The 18,217-nt window shown below is 41.7% G+C and overlaps 1 protein-coding gene across 2 annotated transcripts in view; it reads left to right on the top strand.

Annotated features, from left to right (window-relative positions):
- LOC140740291 (ras GTPase-activating protein nGAP-like) overlaps positions 1–5,557 on the top strand; it is a 121,019-nt gene extending 115,462 nt beyond the window's left edge. For both annotated transcript variants that reach the window (XM_073069433.1, XM_073069434.1), the window contains 2 exons: positions 62–146; positions 3,772–5,557. In XM_073069433.1, coding sequence (XP_072925534.1) covers positions 62–146; positions 3,772–4,002 — 316 coding nt within the window. In that variant the 3' untranslated portion in view covers positions 4,003–5,557. The remainder of the gene's footprint in view (positions 1–61; positions 147–3,771) is intronic.
- Positions 5,558–18,217: the final 12,660 nt, after the last annotated feature.

Here is an 18,217-nt window from a genome sequence, read left to right on the forward strand (position 1 = left end):
GGTTACTGCATTAATTGTGCCGTAGCCCGATCACACACTGATCTGTCTTCTGCTCCTCCAGGCTTGAGTCAATTGAAGAGGAAAGGAAGAAGGATGCTGAAAAGTTGGAAATCGTGGCCCAGAGCGAGCAGAAGATTGAGAGTTTGGTACGTTAAGTGTCACTCGCTATTTGAAAACAGACCCGTAACTAGTGGGCAAAGTATTTGAGGACTCTCTAAACCCAAGTTCACATTCAAAACTTTGCAAATTTCTCTCATCCATTCTGTGTTAAGATCACCAGGCCTCCACAGGTGCTCTCTGTAATTAAACTAACTACTGGGCTGTATCCTCTTGAAGTTTAGAAGATTTATCTCAATGAAACACAGAGACCTCTGATAAAGGGTCAACGTTATTAACTGTTTCTTTCTCTAAAGGTGCTGACTGATTTGCTGATTCTTTCCATAATTTCTTTCTGTTATTTCCAATTTCTTGACTATAATTGATATTCTGTCTCTTATCCCTTGGCTAATCATATATACAGTTTCTGACATCTCTTTGAATCCCACATATTCTTTTCCAACTAAAATTGTTTGTTGGGATTCAGTTTTTGAAAATCCAAAAACACAGCATCCACTGCAATACCTTTATCGACGTCCTGTTAACACACCAGTCAGTTTACAGATGTAACTTGCTTTTAACAACAGCAAACTCAGTATCAGTTACAGCTCCTCAATGGCCTGATGTTCAACAGTTCAAAAATTCTAAAGTCCATTTATTATCGAAATCTTTATGTAGCAAACAACCGAGATTTGTCTCCCCAAGATAGCCACAAAACAAAGAAAACCATGAAGTCATTCAATGAAAAACATCAAACCCACTCCCCCATGCACAAAAAAGAATGGCAACATGATCATCAACCCCCAAAACCTACACAAAAAAACAACACAATACTACAAGAACATCAACCCCCAAACCCACCTCCCCTGCACAAGTTACCTGTCTTTTCCTGTGGTTGCCTGTTTTGTTGTTTTTTGCTTTCCTGAAGACGGATATCTTGTGTTATTAATAGTTCTTCCTCACAAATTCTCCAAGGAGCATTGGAAAACCACGCCATCTTCACCCCGTTATCTCTTGCCTGAGTCATTTGTTAACTCTTGAGCAGATAGTATTTTACCTAATTCTATTTTTCTATCTTGGATAACTTTCCTATTGACTAACCTGTACGTCCTAGCCACTTCCCTGCATCTCACCAACCCCTCTATGACAAAACACTGTGAGGGAGGTTAGGTGTGGTTAGTTCTCGCTACACAGGGTGTCCATTCTGCCACTGTATTGTTAGCTTGTTATTCAAGATTGGTCAATGTCATTTCCAGTACACAAGTGTAAAGGAAACAAAATAATTGTTACTCCAGATCCAATGCATCATATAAAAACCTACACTAAGATAAAGAACACAGTAATAAAAATCACGATAAATATAAATACGTAAGATAGCTTATATATATAGATTGATTGTATGTCTGTCCATAAAATGATTCTACGCACAGAAGTGCCTATATACAAGGTGACCCTGAAAAGAAATAATAAAACTAGTGGAGATGGGGGTGTGGAGGGGCGGGTTAGTGGTGGAGGTATTATTCAGCCTTACTGCTTGGGGAAAGTAATTGTTTTTAAGTCTGGTGGTCCTGGTGTGCATGATATGTAGCCTCTTCCCTGATGGGAGTGGGACAAGTTGCATTAAAATTATACTCTTTTATAGGTTATGGGTGTTGTTTTCAAATTGAAAGATTATTGCCCTTAAACGAGGTGTCTTGCTCTGAAGTGTTGGGGAAATGGGTAGGATCCTAGAGCATGCATCTCCCAAAGAAAAGGCAAGTTCCGGACAATTTTTCTTTGTTAAAAGGAAATTTCTTTGTGAACTAGAAAGTTCAAAGTTCAAAGTAAATTTATTATCAAAGATTATCGATGTCACCATATACAACGCTGAGATTCACTTTTATTGCGGGGAATCACAGTAAATACAAGAAGCAGAACAGAATCAGTGAAAGACCACATCCAACAGAATGGACAGCAACCAACGTGCAAAAAGAAGATGAAGTGTGCAAATATAAAAAGAAAGATAAATAAATAAACCAATAAATAAATAAATACACAATAAATATTTAGAATGTAAAATGAAGAGTCCATAGGTTGTGGGAACAGTTCAGTGATTGGGTGAGTGAAGTTACCCCTCTGATTCAAGAGCTTGATGGTTGAGGGGGTAATAGCTGCTCCTGAATGTGCTGGTATGGGTTCTGAGGCAGGCAGCAGTGAGAAGAGAGTATGATGTGGATGGTAGGGGTCCTCGACGAAGGATGCTGCTTTCCTGAGACAGTGCTCAATGGTGAGAGGGCTTTACCTAGACTGGGTCACATCTGCTACTTTCTGTAGTATTTTCCATTCATTGGCATTGGTGTTTCCATACCAGTCTGTGATGCAACTAGTCAATGTTAACTCCATCACACATCTATAGAAGTTTGTAAAAGTTTTAGATGTCATTCAGAATCTTTGTAAACTCTGAGGACGTAGAGGCGCTGCTGTGCTTCCTTCATAATGGCACTTGTGCTGGACCCAGGACAGGTTCTCTGAAATGATAACACTGAGGAAGTTAAAATTGCCGCCCCTCTCCATCTCTGATCCTCCGATAAGTACTGGCTCACGGACCTCTGGTTTCCTCCTCCTGAAGTCAGTAATCATATCCTTCGTCTTGCTGATATTGAGTGAGAGGTTGTTACTGTGGCACCACTTGCCCAGATTTTCAATTTCATACAGGACTGGAATCTGTCAATAAATGCTCCCTTATCCTGTGCTTATCCCCTGCAAAATTGGATTTGGTCATATAAGAGGAAACTGGAGATAAAGTTTTAGAGCAACTGTTTACTTAACATAAAAGCTATAGAAGAACATGGCAATGATACAAAAAGCAGAGGAATGTCTGAGATATCTCTGACTGCTAATGTAAAACAATAAATGAGCCCATTTCCATGTGCAACTGCAGGATTTTTTGATGCAGTCAGATTTTTTTGTCGCCCAAATCTCATTTGAATGCTAAGTAGCCCAGCTTCTATTATTGTGCTCCCTTGGTCAAGGATCAGTGATGCTTCTCTCAATTTCAGGAACAGTGTTCTGCTACAGTGGTAGTTACAAAGATGAGTTTGCCATGTTTGTTTGCATACCACAATGCCTAGATTGTTCAAGTTCTTTGCTATTTCACTTTATTTTCTTTGGAACCCTTGTAATCATCTAAAAATGATGAGGGGAGATAGACAAAGTAATTAGGAATATTTCCATCAATTATGGAGTTCCAAAGGGAGCTGGATAATTCTCCAAAAGGGATTCACAGAGTTATGGGGATATTGGACTAATAGAGTTGCCTTTACATGGAGTTGGTATAGACTTGAGGGTCTGAATGGCCCTTTTTTCAAGCTGTAACAAATCTCTGATTTTGAGGATTCAAACGAGGGGACAAATATTTAAAATAATTTGTGGAGGGGTTACAGAGTGGGTTGGGAGGAAAAAAACCCCGAGTGGTGGTGAAGTCACTGCCTGGACAGCTGGTGGAAATAGGAATCTTCATCCCATTTGAAGTGTACTTGAAGGTCTGAGATCTGCAAGGATGAGGACCCAGTGCTGGAACGAGGAGTTAGACACAGGAGGACTTATTGAACAAGTGTGGAAATATTGCTGTCATTTGTAAACTATGTATGACTTAATAATGCAGAGTTGTGGTTAACCTGAAGGTTTTCATTACAGGAGGCTCGCCTGCTTTCAATGGAGCAACAGTATACAGAGTTACTGAACACCGTTGGCAAGATCATGGACAACCAGCAGCTAGCAGCCCCCAGCCAAGTTGCTCCTGCTGATATCTCAGTCAAGACTCCTCCTAACAACAGTCTTGCTTCTCCTCCTGATCCCAACACACAAACAGATCATGTTGAACCTCAAATAGTGGAGAATGGCCAAGTCAAGAATGGCAGTGTTTAAGAACTTTGTTTAACACCTGGACTGTGGTTTCACCCTTTGGGAAAGGACATGTGAAATTTCAAAGTAACAAAAATATCACATGCATTCACAATTATTCTTGATTACATATCCAAGTTTATTATCATAGGCATACAGTACATACCAAGGGTATACTATGTGTTTTCATTGTGTATGAAGTCCAAACCTCAGATAAAGCCATTATTAATCTTATGGGCCATTGTAGTTGAAGGGTAGACAATGATTGTCAGAGTTTAAAAATGTGAGCCTAATTTGGAGTTCAGCAGACGCAAAGTCCCATAATACATACATCACAGAAATGGGTCATGTCACTGGAAGACTGTATTCCAGCTCTATCTACCACCATTCCCACATCGAAACCACTGCACCTTCAAAGGTCTGGTTCACATTGAATTCGGAATATAATGTATCATATTTATCGACATATTAGTATGCCATTTGACACCATTTCAGCTGGGCTCTGTATAGGTCACACCCCTCAACTCCAAAATTCTTATCACACAGGTCTTTGAAACTTTCAGTCATACTGTGACCAAATCAGACTGAAAACACATTGGAGGTTGCAAATAATGCGGTATGTTTTGCCTTAAATAGAGTGCTTTAAAAAATAAACTGGTTCTCGGAATAGTTGTAACTCACCTATGACTTGTCCCTTCTTGAACCACAGTAGTCCATCTGGTAAAGTGCTGCCACAGCATCGCTGATTATATTCTCTGTATTAAATTAGTAGCAATACAGGAATATCAAAATGTGTCAAAGATATTGTGGTATGCAGTTTAAAAGCAAAACTTGGACGGAATGTAATTTTGGAAAATAATATTGTTTTATAAACAGTTTCAATATAAAATGTCTATATTTTTGTATAATATTTTGCTCAATGGGTGATTGAAAATGTCAAACTTTACTGGAATAGAAAGCATATTTGGATTAGCAAGCTTGTGTGTGTTGGTTCTTGATTGGTATAGATATGATGAGGAGGTTGTGTTGGTGCGTGGCCTAGTGGATAAGGCATTGGTCTAGTGATCTGAAGATCACTGGTTCGAACCTCAACTAAGGCAGCGTGTTGTGTCCTTGAGCAAGGCACTTAACAACACATTGCTCTGCGACGACACCAGTGCCAAGCTGCTTGGGTCCTAGTGCCCTTTCCTTGGACAACATCGGTGGCGTGGAGAAGGGAAGGCTTGCAGCTTGGGCAACTGCCGGTCTCCCATACAACCCTGCCCAGGCCTGTGCCCTTCCAAGGCACAAATCCATGGTCTCACGTGACTAACAGATGCTTATTTTGTTTTGATGAGCAGGACCTATCTTGTTCATTTTACAATTTTATTTAAGAAAATTCTGAAAATTCTTCATTCCCTAAGTTGTCACGCAGGAAGAATAGTAGTTCAGATTCAGCAAATCTAAACTTTGATTTTTCCAAATGCTTTGTAGATGACATTTTAAAAATTAACAACAAATTATTAAATATTAAAGTGGGGTAAAACATTTAAAGTCTTATAGGTAAAGCAAGGGATGAAGAGGTTGGAAAGAGCATTTAGGACTTAGAGTTTAGGACTTCAACAGTTGAGGGAATGTCTGCCAGAGGCTTTGCTAGAGAAATTAGGGAGGTCAGAACTTCAGAGAAGACAGAGGGATACAAGACTATGGAAAATGCAGAGACATTGAGAGCCTTTCCGGGATGTGAAAACCTGATTAAAACAGATAGGAAATTGATTTATGTTGGTGAACAAGGGGATGTTAAATGATTGTCAGTCAATGAATGCCTGATAAAACCAGCAAAGCTTCAAATTTTAATAAGTTTACAGAGATAGGGTGAGGGAGTGTGGCCAATTAGTTGAATCTGGCAAGGATAAGAGTTTCAGCGAAAGACGGTTATGGTATGGAGGGAAATATGCAACGCCAACCCGAGGAAGTATGTGGAACCAAGTTCATTTGTGAACTTGGTGCTGCCTCATGAACCATTCCTTACAGTTTCACTAGTTGATTCAATTTTTATTCAGATTCAGGTTTTCAAACTATCACTTGTTGACTTATTTATTTTTAATGTGTGTATTTTTTGTCAATTTTGAGTAACTATTATATGCAAATAGTACACAGATATAAATGACAAATTGCAATGGATATCTTCAGAGATGATGAGAGAAATGTGGCCTACATTTTGTGATATTATTTGGTCTGTCAATCATTTTATGGAACGATGATAAGTGAGCCACCATTTTGTGATGTAATAAAGTAGAATTGTATTTTGTAAGGTGGCACATGGCCACCATTTTGTGAGGTAGCTAAGCATCGTTTTCTGAGAGTGAATCAGCACAGAAAACAGTGTATTTTGCCAAACTTCAAACATTTCTGACATCTGCATAGCTACTCAAACAAATAATGCAATATATTAATTCAACTTCTGCAAATGCTGTTCAATTAATGAAATCTACAGTAATAAATGGGCAATAATGTAGACATTGTCAAATGCCTGAATGCGATATTATTGTGATATATCTGCCAAGTTAAAACGATGGCTGTGTAGGGCGTTTTCACTGGTTTAATGAAAGGTTCCAGATGGGGATATATTCTTAGGCTCTAGACATAAGGTATCATACACAAAGGGAACATTAGTGGACAGGCAATGCAAACATAAATTGGTTAGGCCTTGCACTAAATAATCAAAAAATCATGTTACTACTCCAGAAAACAGAGTCTGCCTTGGGGCATTTAAGGCACACAGACAGAGGCATATTCTTAAAAGGGAAACATGGTCCAGTTTCTTCCCACAGTCTGAAGACGTACTGGTGAGTAGGTTAATTGGTCATTGTAAATTGTCCCGTGTTTAGGCTAGGGTTAAATTGGTGTTTCCTGGGCAGTGTGGCTCGAAGGGTCTACTCCATGTTGTATCTCAATCAATAAATAAATAAAATGCATTGCTCCTGGATACATCAATGCAATACTGCAATAGAGAATGCAGTGGAACTGAGTCAGGGACCAGAGTGGTAGGGAGGGTGATAACTGGGTTGGGGCAAGGATAGACTAGTGAGGAGACCTTGCCAAGGATAGGATCCCCAGGGAGAGGGCATCAGTAAAGAGAGTAAGAAAAGAGGCATCAGCATAGAGTGTTACACCATAGAAAGATGCCCTTCAGCCCATCTATTTCATGCTGACCTGATCTTCTACCTAGTCCCATCTACTTGCACCCAGACCATATCCCGAGAAACCCTTCCCATGCAGATACCTATGCAAACCTTTCTTAAATATTAAAGCTGAACCTGCATCTTCCAATTCCACTCTCTGATCACTCTCTAATTACTCTCTTATCACTCTCTGAGTAAATAAGCTTCCCTGAATATTTCACCTTTCGTCCTAAACCCATGACACCTAGTTATAGTCCACCTAACCTGAGGGGTAAATATCCGTATAAATTCATCCTATCTACATCCCTCAGCATTTTGTATTCCTCTTGCTTTCCTGAACTCCGGGGAATAAAGTCCTAACCTATTCAACCTCTCCCTATAATTCAGGTCCTCAAGTCCTGGCTGGCGTGTTTGGAGCTGACTAGGACTGGATGGAACCTACATTTAAACTAGCATTAACAAAGGAAACATGAAGAAGGTGCTGTCCTGGAAAAGGACCTCCTGGTTGTTTAAATAGTTGTGTGGTAGCCTCAGTGGCTTGGTCCATGCTGCTCATGGACTCTCTGTGCGAGGGTCAATATTGTATTATGTATGACAATTACATACCATAAGGCCATATGACATAGGAGCAGAATCAGGCCATTTGGCCCATCAAGTCTGCTTCACCCTTCCATCATAGCTGATTTATTATGGGGTTATTATGGGGTTAAGGCAAGAGAATGGGGATAGTGCTGCTTTATGCACCCAGGTTGAGCTCATCAAATTCATCAACTTTGCCTCGAACTTCCACCCTGCTCTTAAATTCACTTGTTCCATTTTGGACACCTCCCTCCCTTTTCTCAGTGTCCCTGTCTCCATCTCTGGAGACAAACTTCTATAAACCCACAGCTTTCCCCTGGATTCTTGACTGTACATCTTCCCACCCTACCTCCTGTAAAAATGTTATTCCATTTTCCCAGTTCCTTCATTTTTCCACTCTAGGAAAAAAGAGATATCCTCCTTAAAGAAAGGGGTTTCCCTCCCTCTGCTATTGATACTGCACTCACCCACCTCCCCTCCATTTCCTGTACATCCACGCTCAGCCCTTCTTCTCATCACTGTAATAGTGATAGAACCCCTCTCGTCCTTACCAAGCACCCCATCAGCCTCCGCAGCCGGCCGATTATCCTTTCTCCACCTCGAAAGGGACCCTACCACTAAACATAGCTTACCTCCCCTCACCCTCCTATTTCTGCATGGATTGCTTCCTCCTCGATTCCCTTGTCCATTCATCCCTCCCCACTAATCTCCCTCCAGGCACCTATCCCTGCAAGCAGTCGAAATGCTACACCTGCCCATACAACTATTCCCTCACCTCTATTCAGGGTCCAAACAGTCCTTCCAGGTGAGGCAACTCTTCACCTGCAAATCCGCTGGGGTTGTCTATTCAAAAGTTCAATGGTTCCGTTTAATATCAGAGACATAGATACAATATACAACCTAAAATTCTTGTCTTTCACAAACATCTATGAAAACAGAAGAGTGCCCCAAAGAATGAGTGACAGTAAAAACTATTGCATCCAGTGCCCCCGATGCGGTCTCCTCTACATTGGTGAGACCTGTCATTAACTGGGGGATCATTTTGTTGAGCACCACCGCACCATCTGCCACAATCAGGACTTCCCAGTGGCCAAACATTTAAGTTCTGATTCCCATTCCCATTCCGACATGTTGATCCAAGGTTCCCTCATGTGCTTTGATGAGGCCAACCTCAGAGTGAAGGAGCAACACCTTAATAGAGCTTTTAGGAAGAGTTTAAACTAATTTGGCAGGGGGATGGGAACTGGAGTGATAGGGTTGAGAAAGGGGAAAACAGAAATAAATCAAAAATAGCGTGCAGCAGAGATTATAGAAAGGACAGACAGGAGATGAGGCTTAATCAAAGCCAGTGGCATGAGTTACAGGGCACTAGAAGCGTGGTGCAGTTAAAACAGAAAACAACAAATACTGGACTGAAAGTGTTATATTTGAATGCACGCAGCATAAGGAATAAAATGGACCATCTTGAAATTCAGCTACAGATTGGCAAGTATGACATTGTGGCCATCTCTGAAACTTGGCTAAAGGATGGCTGCCATTGGGAGCTGAACGTCCAAGGATAAACAATGTATCAGAAAGATAGGTTAGTAGGCAGAGGGGGTAGTGTGGCTCTGTGTATAGGAAGTAATATTAAATCATTAGAAGGAGATGACAGGATTGGAAGGTGTAGAGTCTCTATGGGTTGAGTTAAAAAATGACAAGGGTAAAAGGACCCTAATGGCAGTTGTATACAGGCCTCCAAACAGCAGCTGGGATGTGGATTACAAATTACAGCAGGAGATAGAAAAGGCATGTCAGAAAGCCAATGTCATGATAATAGTTGGGGATTTTAACATGAAAGAAGATTGGGAAAATCAGGTCTGTACTGGACCTCGAGAGAGAATTTGTAGAATGTCTAAGGGATGGCTTTTTAGAACAGCTTCTTGTTGAGCCCATTAGGGAATTAGCTGTGCTGGATTGGGTGTTATGTAATGATCCGGAGGTGATTAGAGAGCTTAAGGTTAAGGAACCTCAAGGAACAGTGATCACAATATGATCGAGTTCACCTTGAAATTTGAGAATGAGAAACTAAATTCCAATGTGACGGTATTTCAGTGGAATAAAGGAAATTATAATGGCATGAGAGGGGAACTGGCCAAAGGTGACTGGAAAGGGACATTTGCAGGAAGGACAGCAGAGCAGCAATAGCTGGAGTGTCTGTGAAAAATGAGGGAAGTGCAAGACAGATATATTCCAAATAAGAAGAAATTTTCAAATGGACGAAGGACTCTACGTGGCTGACAAGTGAAGTCAGAGCTAAAGTAAAAGCAAAAGAGAGGGCATACAGGAAAGCCAGAGCTAGTGGGAAGATAGAGGATTGGGGAGCTTTTAAAAACTTGTAGAAGGAAATGGAGAAGGTCACTAGGAAGGAAAAGATGAATTATAAAAGGAAGTTGGTGACTAATATCAAAAAAGATACTAAAAGCTTATTTAAGTATATAAGGGGTAAAAGAGAGCTGAGGGTGGATATAGGGCCAATACAAAATGACGCTGGAGATATTGTAATGAGAGATGCAGAGATAGCAGTGGAACTGAATGCGTATTTTGCATCAGTCTTCACAGTGGAAGACATCTGTAGTATACCGGACATTGAAGAGCGTCAGGGAAGTGAAGTTTGTGCAGTTAAAATTACGACTGAGAAGGTGCTCAGGATGCTTAATGGTCTGAGGGTGGATAAATCTCCTGGACTTGATGGAATGTATCCTCAGGTTCTGAAGGAAGTAGCTGGAGAGAGTGCAGAGGCATTAATGATGATCTTTCAAGAATCAATAGAAAATTGCAAATGTTACTCCGTTATTTAAGAAGAGTGGGAGGCAGCAGAAAGGAAACTATTGACCTGATAGCCTGACATCTCTGGTTGGGAAACTGTTGGAATCGATTGTTAGGGATGAGATTACAGAGTACCTGTAGGCACATGACAAGATAGACCAAAGCCAGCATGGTTTCCTGAAAGGAAAATCCTGCCTGACAAACCCACTGCAATTCTTTGAGGAAATTACAAGCAGGGTAGACAAAGTGCCGGGGTTAGGACTCAATGTATTTAAGTAAACTACTTAAGAACTTTTTAAAAGCTATTATTAATGCTTTTTGAGAGGGTGATTTTTTTTAGATGCATATCATATTTTTACTGAGTTAAGTATTGTATGTAATTAGTTTTGCTACAATAAGTGTATGGGACATTGGAAAAAATGTTGAATTTCCCCATGGGGATGAATAAAGTATCTATCTATCTATCTATCAAAGGAGATGCAGTAGACGTGGTGTACTTGGATTTTCAGAAGACCTTTGACAAGGTGCCTCACATGAGGTTGCTTAGCAAGATAAGAGCCCATGGAATTACAGGGAAGTTATGAGCATGGGTGGAACATTGGCTGGTCAGCAGAAAACAGAGAGTGGGAATAAAGGGTTCCTATTCTGGCTGGCTGCCGGTTACCAGTGACTATCCACATGATCAATGCCTCTCATCATCTTATACACCTCTATCAGGTCAGCTCTCATCCTCCGTCGCTCCAAGGAGAAAAGGCCGAATTCACTCAACCTATTCTCATAAGACATGCTCCCCAATCCAGGCAACATCCTTGTAAATCTCCTCTGCACCCTTTCTATGGCTTCCACATCCTTCCTGTAGTGAGGCGGCCAGAACTGAGCACAGTACTCCAAGTGGGGTCTGACCAGGGTCCTATATAGCTGCAACGTTACCTCTCGACTCCTAAATTCAATTCCATGGTTGATGAAGGTCAATACACCATAAGCCTTCTTAACCACAGAGTCAACCTGTGCAGCTGCTTTGAGTGTCCTATGGACTCGGACCCCAAGATCCCTCTGTTCCTCCATGTACAGATTGGCTAGGTATGCCATGCCTCCACACAGAATTTCAACCTTGTTTCTCAAGCTCTTGTCGGCTTTGAGCAAAAATTCAACCACAGTGTCAAAAAGATCAAAGAAACGTTTTAAGCAGCAGCCTTTTGACAGCCAATGCACTTCAGTGTGAAAAAGCAATCGTTCAAACTCTTCGTTGTTATCTTGGCCCAACAGGCAAAACACTGTTATTTAATGGATGAGTAATTTTGCTGATCGCAGTTATTTCTAGAGTTATGCTTGAAAAGCATCACTGGCTGAGGTTTTTGGTTGCAAGATGCTGATGATGAATTACACAAAGAGTTGCAAACAGAATTTCTTTTCTTCCATAAGTGCCGCTAAACCAGCACAGGGACCTGTCATATATGGTACTCCATCTGTTGCACATAAAATCACGTTCCCGACTGGAATACTTTTATCCTCAATATATATTTGGAGTTTGTTGTAGTTTGATTCTCTGTTGATATTTGTTTTTAAACTTTTTACAAAAGAGAATCTTTTCATAAACTTTTTCAGTTTTGATAAACCATACACATGCGATTAGCAATGTCTGATTATCTTGCACAGTTGATGCATCCAGTTGTACCCAAATTCTGTTTTCTGTAGCTCTGCGCATAGTTGACAGTCAATGTCTTCATTCATTTTGTCAATTTGACAAGCTACAGAGTTACTCCTCTCCAACACAACACAGAACTTCTTTCATTGAACAAATGCCATAAATAAAATATTATAGGTGCAGACATTACATTTAACATGGCTTTCTATTTTGAAGTACATATTTCTGATTGAGCAACCTTGCAACAATAATTTCCTTTAGGATAAATAAAGTTTTATCTTATATCCTCTTACTTTGGATGCTATTTTGAAGTTACAGGAGATTTTACTACTGACTATTATACTATTCTCTGGGCTTTGTGTCTGAGGGCTCTATGCTGAACCAAGCCGAGACTGTGTCTTGCTCCAGGGCCCGTGTCTGAGGGCTCTGTAACGTTTACTGGGCTCTGCATTGAACCGAGGCAGAGGCTGTGGTCTGCTCTGGCTGCTCTGGGCCCTGTGACGTTACAGTACTCAGCTCTGTGCTGAATCGAGGCTGCAGCTGTGAGCTGCTCTGGCTGTTCCGAGCTTCATGTCTATGTTCTTTTGTTCTGAACAATGCTCGTTTACTTCTATTGTTTGCACAGTTCGTTTTTTCTCCCCCTGCACATTGGGTGTTTGATTGTTTTCCTTTTCAATATATGGATTCTTTTGGGTTTCTTTGTTTTTTGGCTGCCTGGTAGGAGATGAACCTCAAGGTTGTATAATGGTATATACTTTGATAATAAATATACTTTGAGCTTTGAACTTTGAGCTCTTTACTCGGTACTTTACCCAGCTTTAGCCATTAACCACATCTACCATATCCACTCAAGTGTAATTGCTGTTGAATCTAAGCATAACTCACTCCAACAATTACTTGGAGCCTGGTTTCAGTTGTATTTAGCATGAACAAACACATCTGCTGTTTCTTTGCACACTGCTCTTTAAATGTTGCTCATTCTTTACTCTGGCAGAATGTGTTCAGTCTCTTCTTGGTTGCCAAAGTTTTCCTTGAACCCTTCATGTTTTATAATGGAAAAATCACAGCCACAGAACAACCTGACTGAAGTTTGTCTGTTCGTCTTTTCATATCTGTGATCACGGTCTATTCATGACCATGCTTGTTCTTGGCAATTCTGCAGAAGCAGTTTGTCATTGCCTTCTTCAGGGCATTGTCTTTACAAGATGGGTGACCCCAGCCATCATTAATACTCTTCAGAGATTGTCTACCTGACGTCAGTGGTCACATATCAGGACTTGTGATATTCACCAGCTGCTCACTTCTCCCATGGCTTCACATGACCTTGGTAGGAGGGGTTGGTGTTGAGCAGGTGCTACACCTTGCCTAAGGGTGACCTGCAGGCTACAGAAGGGAAAGAGCACCTTACACCTCTTTCTGTAGAGATGTAGCTCCACTCTGCCACCCAATTTTGTGTGGGTTGACTGGAGTAACCCACACTAAAAGCTAGAGGAACTCAGCAAGTCAGGCAGCATCCATGGAGGGAAATGAACAGTTAATGTTTTGGCCCAAGCCCCTTGATCTCCATGGAATGTTGCCTGGCCTGCTGAGCTCCACCAGCTTTTTGTGTGTAAAGTTCCAGATTTTTAGCATCTGCAGAATCTGCAGTGTCTCCAGAGTGAAGCGACTTTCCCTTTCACGGCACCACTTCCTGCTACAGGACCATGAGCTGCGTTGATAGAGAGACGGTTCATGTCTTGCAGTTAATATGATAACAGATCTTTGACTGTGAAAAGTTTAAGCTTATCAGCATTCTGAAATTTTAGTGACTGGGTTTTAGTCTAGCTCTGTTTCTGATGTTTACCACTTTGAAATGGCTGTTGAGGTGAGAACCAGACTTCATCGCAAATCTTTGTTTCTGATAACTTGCATATCCTTGGAGACAGCTACACCACAGAGGTCAGGTCAAGCTTGATATTGATGCAGGATCTTAATCCAAAATGTTGACAGTTCATCTTCCTTTGCAGATGCTGATTTACCTGCTGAGTTCTTCCTGCAGATTGCTGTTGCTTTGAGCAACACACACAAAATGCTTTAGGAACTCAACGGGTCAGGCAACATCTATGGAGGGAGACGAACAGCACTTCAGGCAAAGAATTGTGGAAGTAGAGTTAGTCAGGGTCTTAAAGGGACACTGGGTAGGCAAGGGAAAGCAATTTGCACAGATGCAGGTAAATATCAAACTCAAGTCCTCTCAGCTCACAGCCTAATTGAAAAAGTTCATGAGAAGGAGCCTCGATTGCTCACAAACAACACCAACTAGGATGGGGGTGAACTACACACTCAAACCTCACAGCACACTGACATAGAAATGTTGGCAGATTTTTAGTCCAAGTTGGTTTGCCAGGAATCTGATCCTCCCTCTGACAAAACTGCAGGCTGGGTCTTGCCACAGTCTTGTCCAGCAGTATTAATAACTTTAGCAGCCATGAATATAGCCAAAAAGCTTTTCTGAAGAGACTTCTGACTACATGCATGTTGCGAAAAGTGGAACATACATAGCTCAGAGAAGATTGACAGTGAAAATCTGTTGCAATCTGTTGCAGTGAAAATCAGTGAAAATATGATGATTTAAAATTTTGAATGAAAACAGAGCAATATGTGAGAGGAAAGACTGTTTTATTTACTGGATATTGTTAGGATCTGAAATTCACTGGTTTACTTATCATAGATACACAGTGCAGGTATAGACCATTCAGCCTAAACAGTCGATACCGTGTCTATATTGCCCTTGAGCTGCCTCTTGTCTTCAATGTAGTGTTCTATCCTCCCTCATATGGTTGCCCAGTTCTATTCACTCTCCCAGTGGAGTGAATGCCACTTTATCTGAAGATCCCCCTCATTAACTTTCAGTGGTACAAGATGGTAAGACCGTGCCTGGAATATAATGTGTAGTTTGGTGATTTCTACCAGCCCATCAGCAAAACGGTTAAAGTCTTCTTCTTCTAATGTCTCCCTTACCCTTTTCAGGGTGGCTGGGGTCCAGTCGGGCCTTTGATCTACAGTGGCACTCAAACTGCTGTTCAGCTCAGTACTGTGTTCCTGCTCTCGGAGTTTGCCGAACAGCCGCATTTTTGATACGTCCAGGTTTGACCAGAAGTTGGGTGTCTTTGAGGTGTGACCTTGTGCAGCCCTGTGGACATGGATTCTTACTGGTGTCATGAATGGAAACATAGCGGGAGCTTGAAGACAATGAGGGCAGCTGTCGGAGGCCTCTGCTCTCAGTGATCGATGTCTCTGTCTCTCTTGATGATGAGTGGGTGTTTGCTAATGATTCTAGAGTTGCGGAACTCAAAATAAAAAGCAAGGCTTCAGACTGTAACATCGAAACAGTGACTGCCTGTCTCCCTTCTCACTGTGGAAGGAACGATATCTGCCTGTCCACTGTTGGTGAGAGAGAGGGCCTACGGGATGTTGTAATGTTGGAGTGTACAGTTAGTTTTTGATGTACTGTAGACCACAGTCTCTCTTTGGGGGCTTCAGAATCAGAATCAGAATCAGGTTTGTTGTCACTGGCATGTGACGTGAAATTTGTTAACCTAGCAGCAGCAGTTCAATGCAATACATAATCTAGCAGAGAGAGAAAAATAATAATAAATAAAATAAAACACAATAATAAATAAACAAGTAAATCAATTACATAAATTGAATAGATTTTAAAAACTGTGTAAAAACAGAAATACTGTATATTAAAAGAAGTGAGGTAGTGTCCGAGGGTTCAATGTCCATTTAGGAATCGGATGGCAGAGGGGAAGAAGCTGTTCCTGAATCGCTGAGTGTGTGCCTTCAGGCCTCTGTATCACCCACCTGATGGTAACAGTGAGAAAAGAGCCCTGGGTGCTGGAGGTCCTTAATAATGGATGCTGCCTTTCTGAGACACTGCTCCCTAAAGATGTCCTGGGTACTTTGTAGGCTGGTGCCAAAGATGGAGCTGACTAGATTTACAACCCTCTGCAGCTTCTTTCGGTCCTGTGCAGTAGCCCCTCCATACCAGACAGTGATGCAGCCTGTCAAAACGCTCTCCACTGTACAACTATAGAAGTTTTTGAGTGTGTTTGTTGACATGCCAAATCTCTTCAAGCTCCCAATAAAGTATAGCCACTGTCTTGCCTTCTTTGTGACCACATCAATATGTTGGGACCAGATTAGATCCTCAGAGATCTTGACACCCAGGAACTTGAAGTTGCTCACTCTCTCCACTTCTGATCCCTCTATGAGGATTGGTATGTGTTCCTTCGTCTTATCCTTCTGAAGTCCACAATCAGCTCTTTCATCTTACTGACGTTGAGTACCAGGTTGTTGCTAAGGCACCACTCCACTATTTGGCAATTCTCACTCCTGTACGCCCTGTCATTACCACCTGAGATTCTACCAACAATGGCTGTATCGTCAGCAAATTTCAGATGGTATTTTAGCTACACCTAGCGACACAGTCATGAGTAGTGAGTAGAGCAGTGGGCTAAGCACACACCCCTGAGGTGTGCCAGTGTTGATTGTCAGTGAGGAGGAGGTGTTATCATCAATTCGCACAGACTGTTCTTCCGGTTAAGAAGTCAAGGATCCAGTTGCAGAGGGAGGTAGAGAGGCCCAGGTTCTGCAACTTCTTAATCAGGATTGTGGGAATGATGGTATTAAATGCTGAGCTATAGTCGATAAACAGCATCCTGATGTAGGTGTTTGTGTTGTCCAGGTGGTCTAAAACCGTGTGGAGAGCCATTGAGATTGCATCTGGTGTTGACCTATTGTGGCGATAGGCAAATTGCAGTGGGTCCAGGTCCTTGCTGAGGCAGGAGTTCAATCTAATCATGATCAACCTCTCAAAGCATTTCATAACTGTCGATGTGAGTCCTACTGGGTGACAGTCATTAAGGCAGCCCACATTATTCTTTTTAGGCACAGGTATAATTGTTGCCTTTTTGAAGCAAGTGGGAACTTCTGCCCATAGCAGTGAGAGGTTGAAAATGTCCTTGAATACTCCGGCTAGTTGGTTGGCACAGGTTTTCAGAGCCTCACCAGGTACTCCATCGGGACCTACAACCTTGCGAGGGTTCACTCTCTCTAAAGACAACCTAACATCGGCCTCTGAGAGAGAGATCACAGGGTCATCAGGTGCAGCAGGGATCTTCACAGCTGTAGTTGTGTTCTCCCTTTCAAAACGTGCTTAGAAGGCGTTGAGTTAATCTGGTAGTGAAGCATTGCTCCATTCATACTATTGGGTTTTGCTTTGTAGGAAGTACTGTCTTGCAGTCTCTTGCCAGAGTTGCCGTGCATCTGATATTGCCTCCAACTTCATTCAAAATTGTCTCTTCACCCTTGAAATAGCCCTCCGCGAATCATAACTGGTTTTCTGGTACAGGCCTGGGTTGCCAGACTTGAATGCCACAGATCTGGCCTTCAGTAAATGACATACCTACTGGTTCATCCACAGCTTTTGGTTTGGGAATGTACAGTAAGTCTTTGTAGGCACACACTCATCCACACAGGTTTTAATGAAGTCAGTAACAACTGCAGCATACTCATCCAGATTCAAAGCTGAATCCCTGAATACAGTCCAGTCCACCAATACAAAGCAATCCTAAGGCGCTCCTGTGCTTCCCTTGTCCAAACCTTCTTGGTCCTCACTACTGGTACTGCAGTCTTCAGTCTCTGCCTGTACTCAGGCTTTACTGTTTCTTGCATGGTGGGTGGTGGGAATGCTGATGCTTTGTGCTGGAATAAGAAGGAAGGGAGGGTTGATGCTGCTTGTATGTGGGGGGGGGGGGGTCGGGGTCTTCAGGGTTCTTACGTTTTCTTCTGTCATTCATGCTTTGAGCTTTTCATCTGTTTCATGGATGTCTGTAAAGAGTAAGAATTTCAGGTTGTATACTGTATACATTCTCTGATATTAAATGGAACCATTGAGCCTTTGAACTGTTGAGTTTGGTCATCTTATCACAGGAAAGGTCTGAATAAGTTATAAATGGTGCAACAAAGATTCACAGGGTTGTGACCAAAACTGGAGGGT

The sequence above is a fragment of the Hemitrygon akajei genome, chromosome 16, assembly GCF_048418815.1.
Source record: "Hemitrygon akajei chromosome 16, sHemAka1.3, whole genome shotgun sequence".
NCBI classification, from domain to species: Eukaryota; Metazoa; Chordata; class Chondrichthyes; order Myliobatiformes; family Dasyatidae; genus Hemitrygon; species Hemitrygon akajei.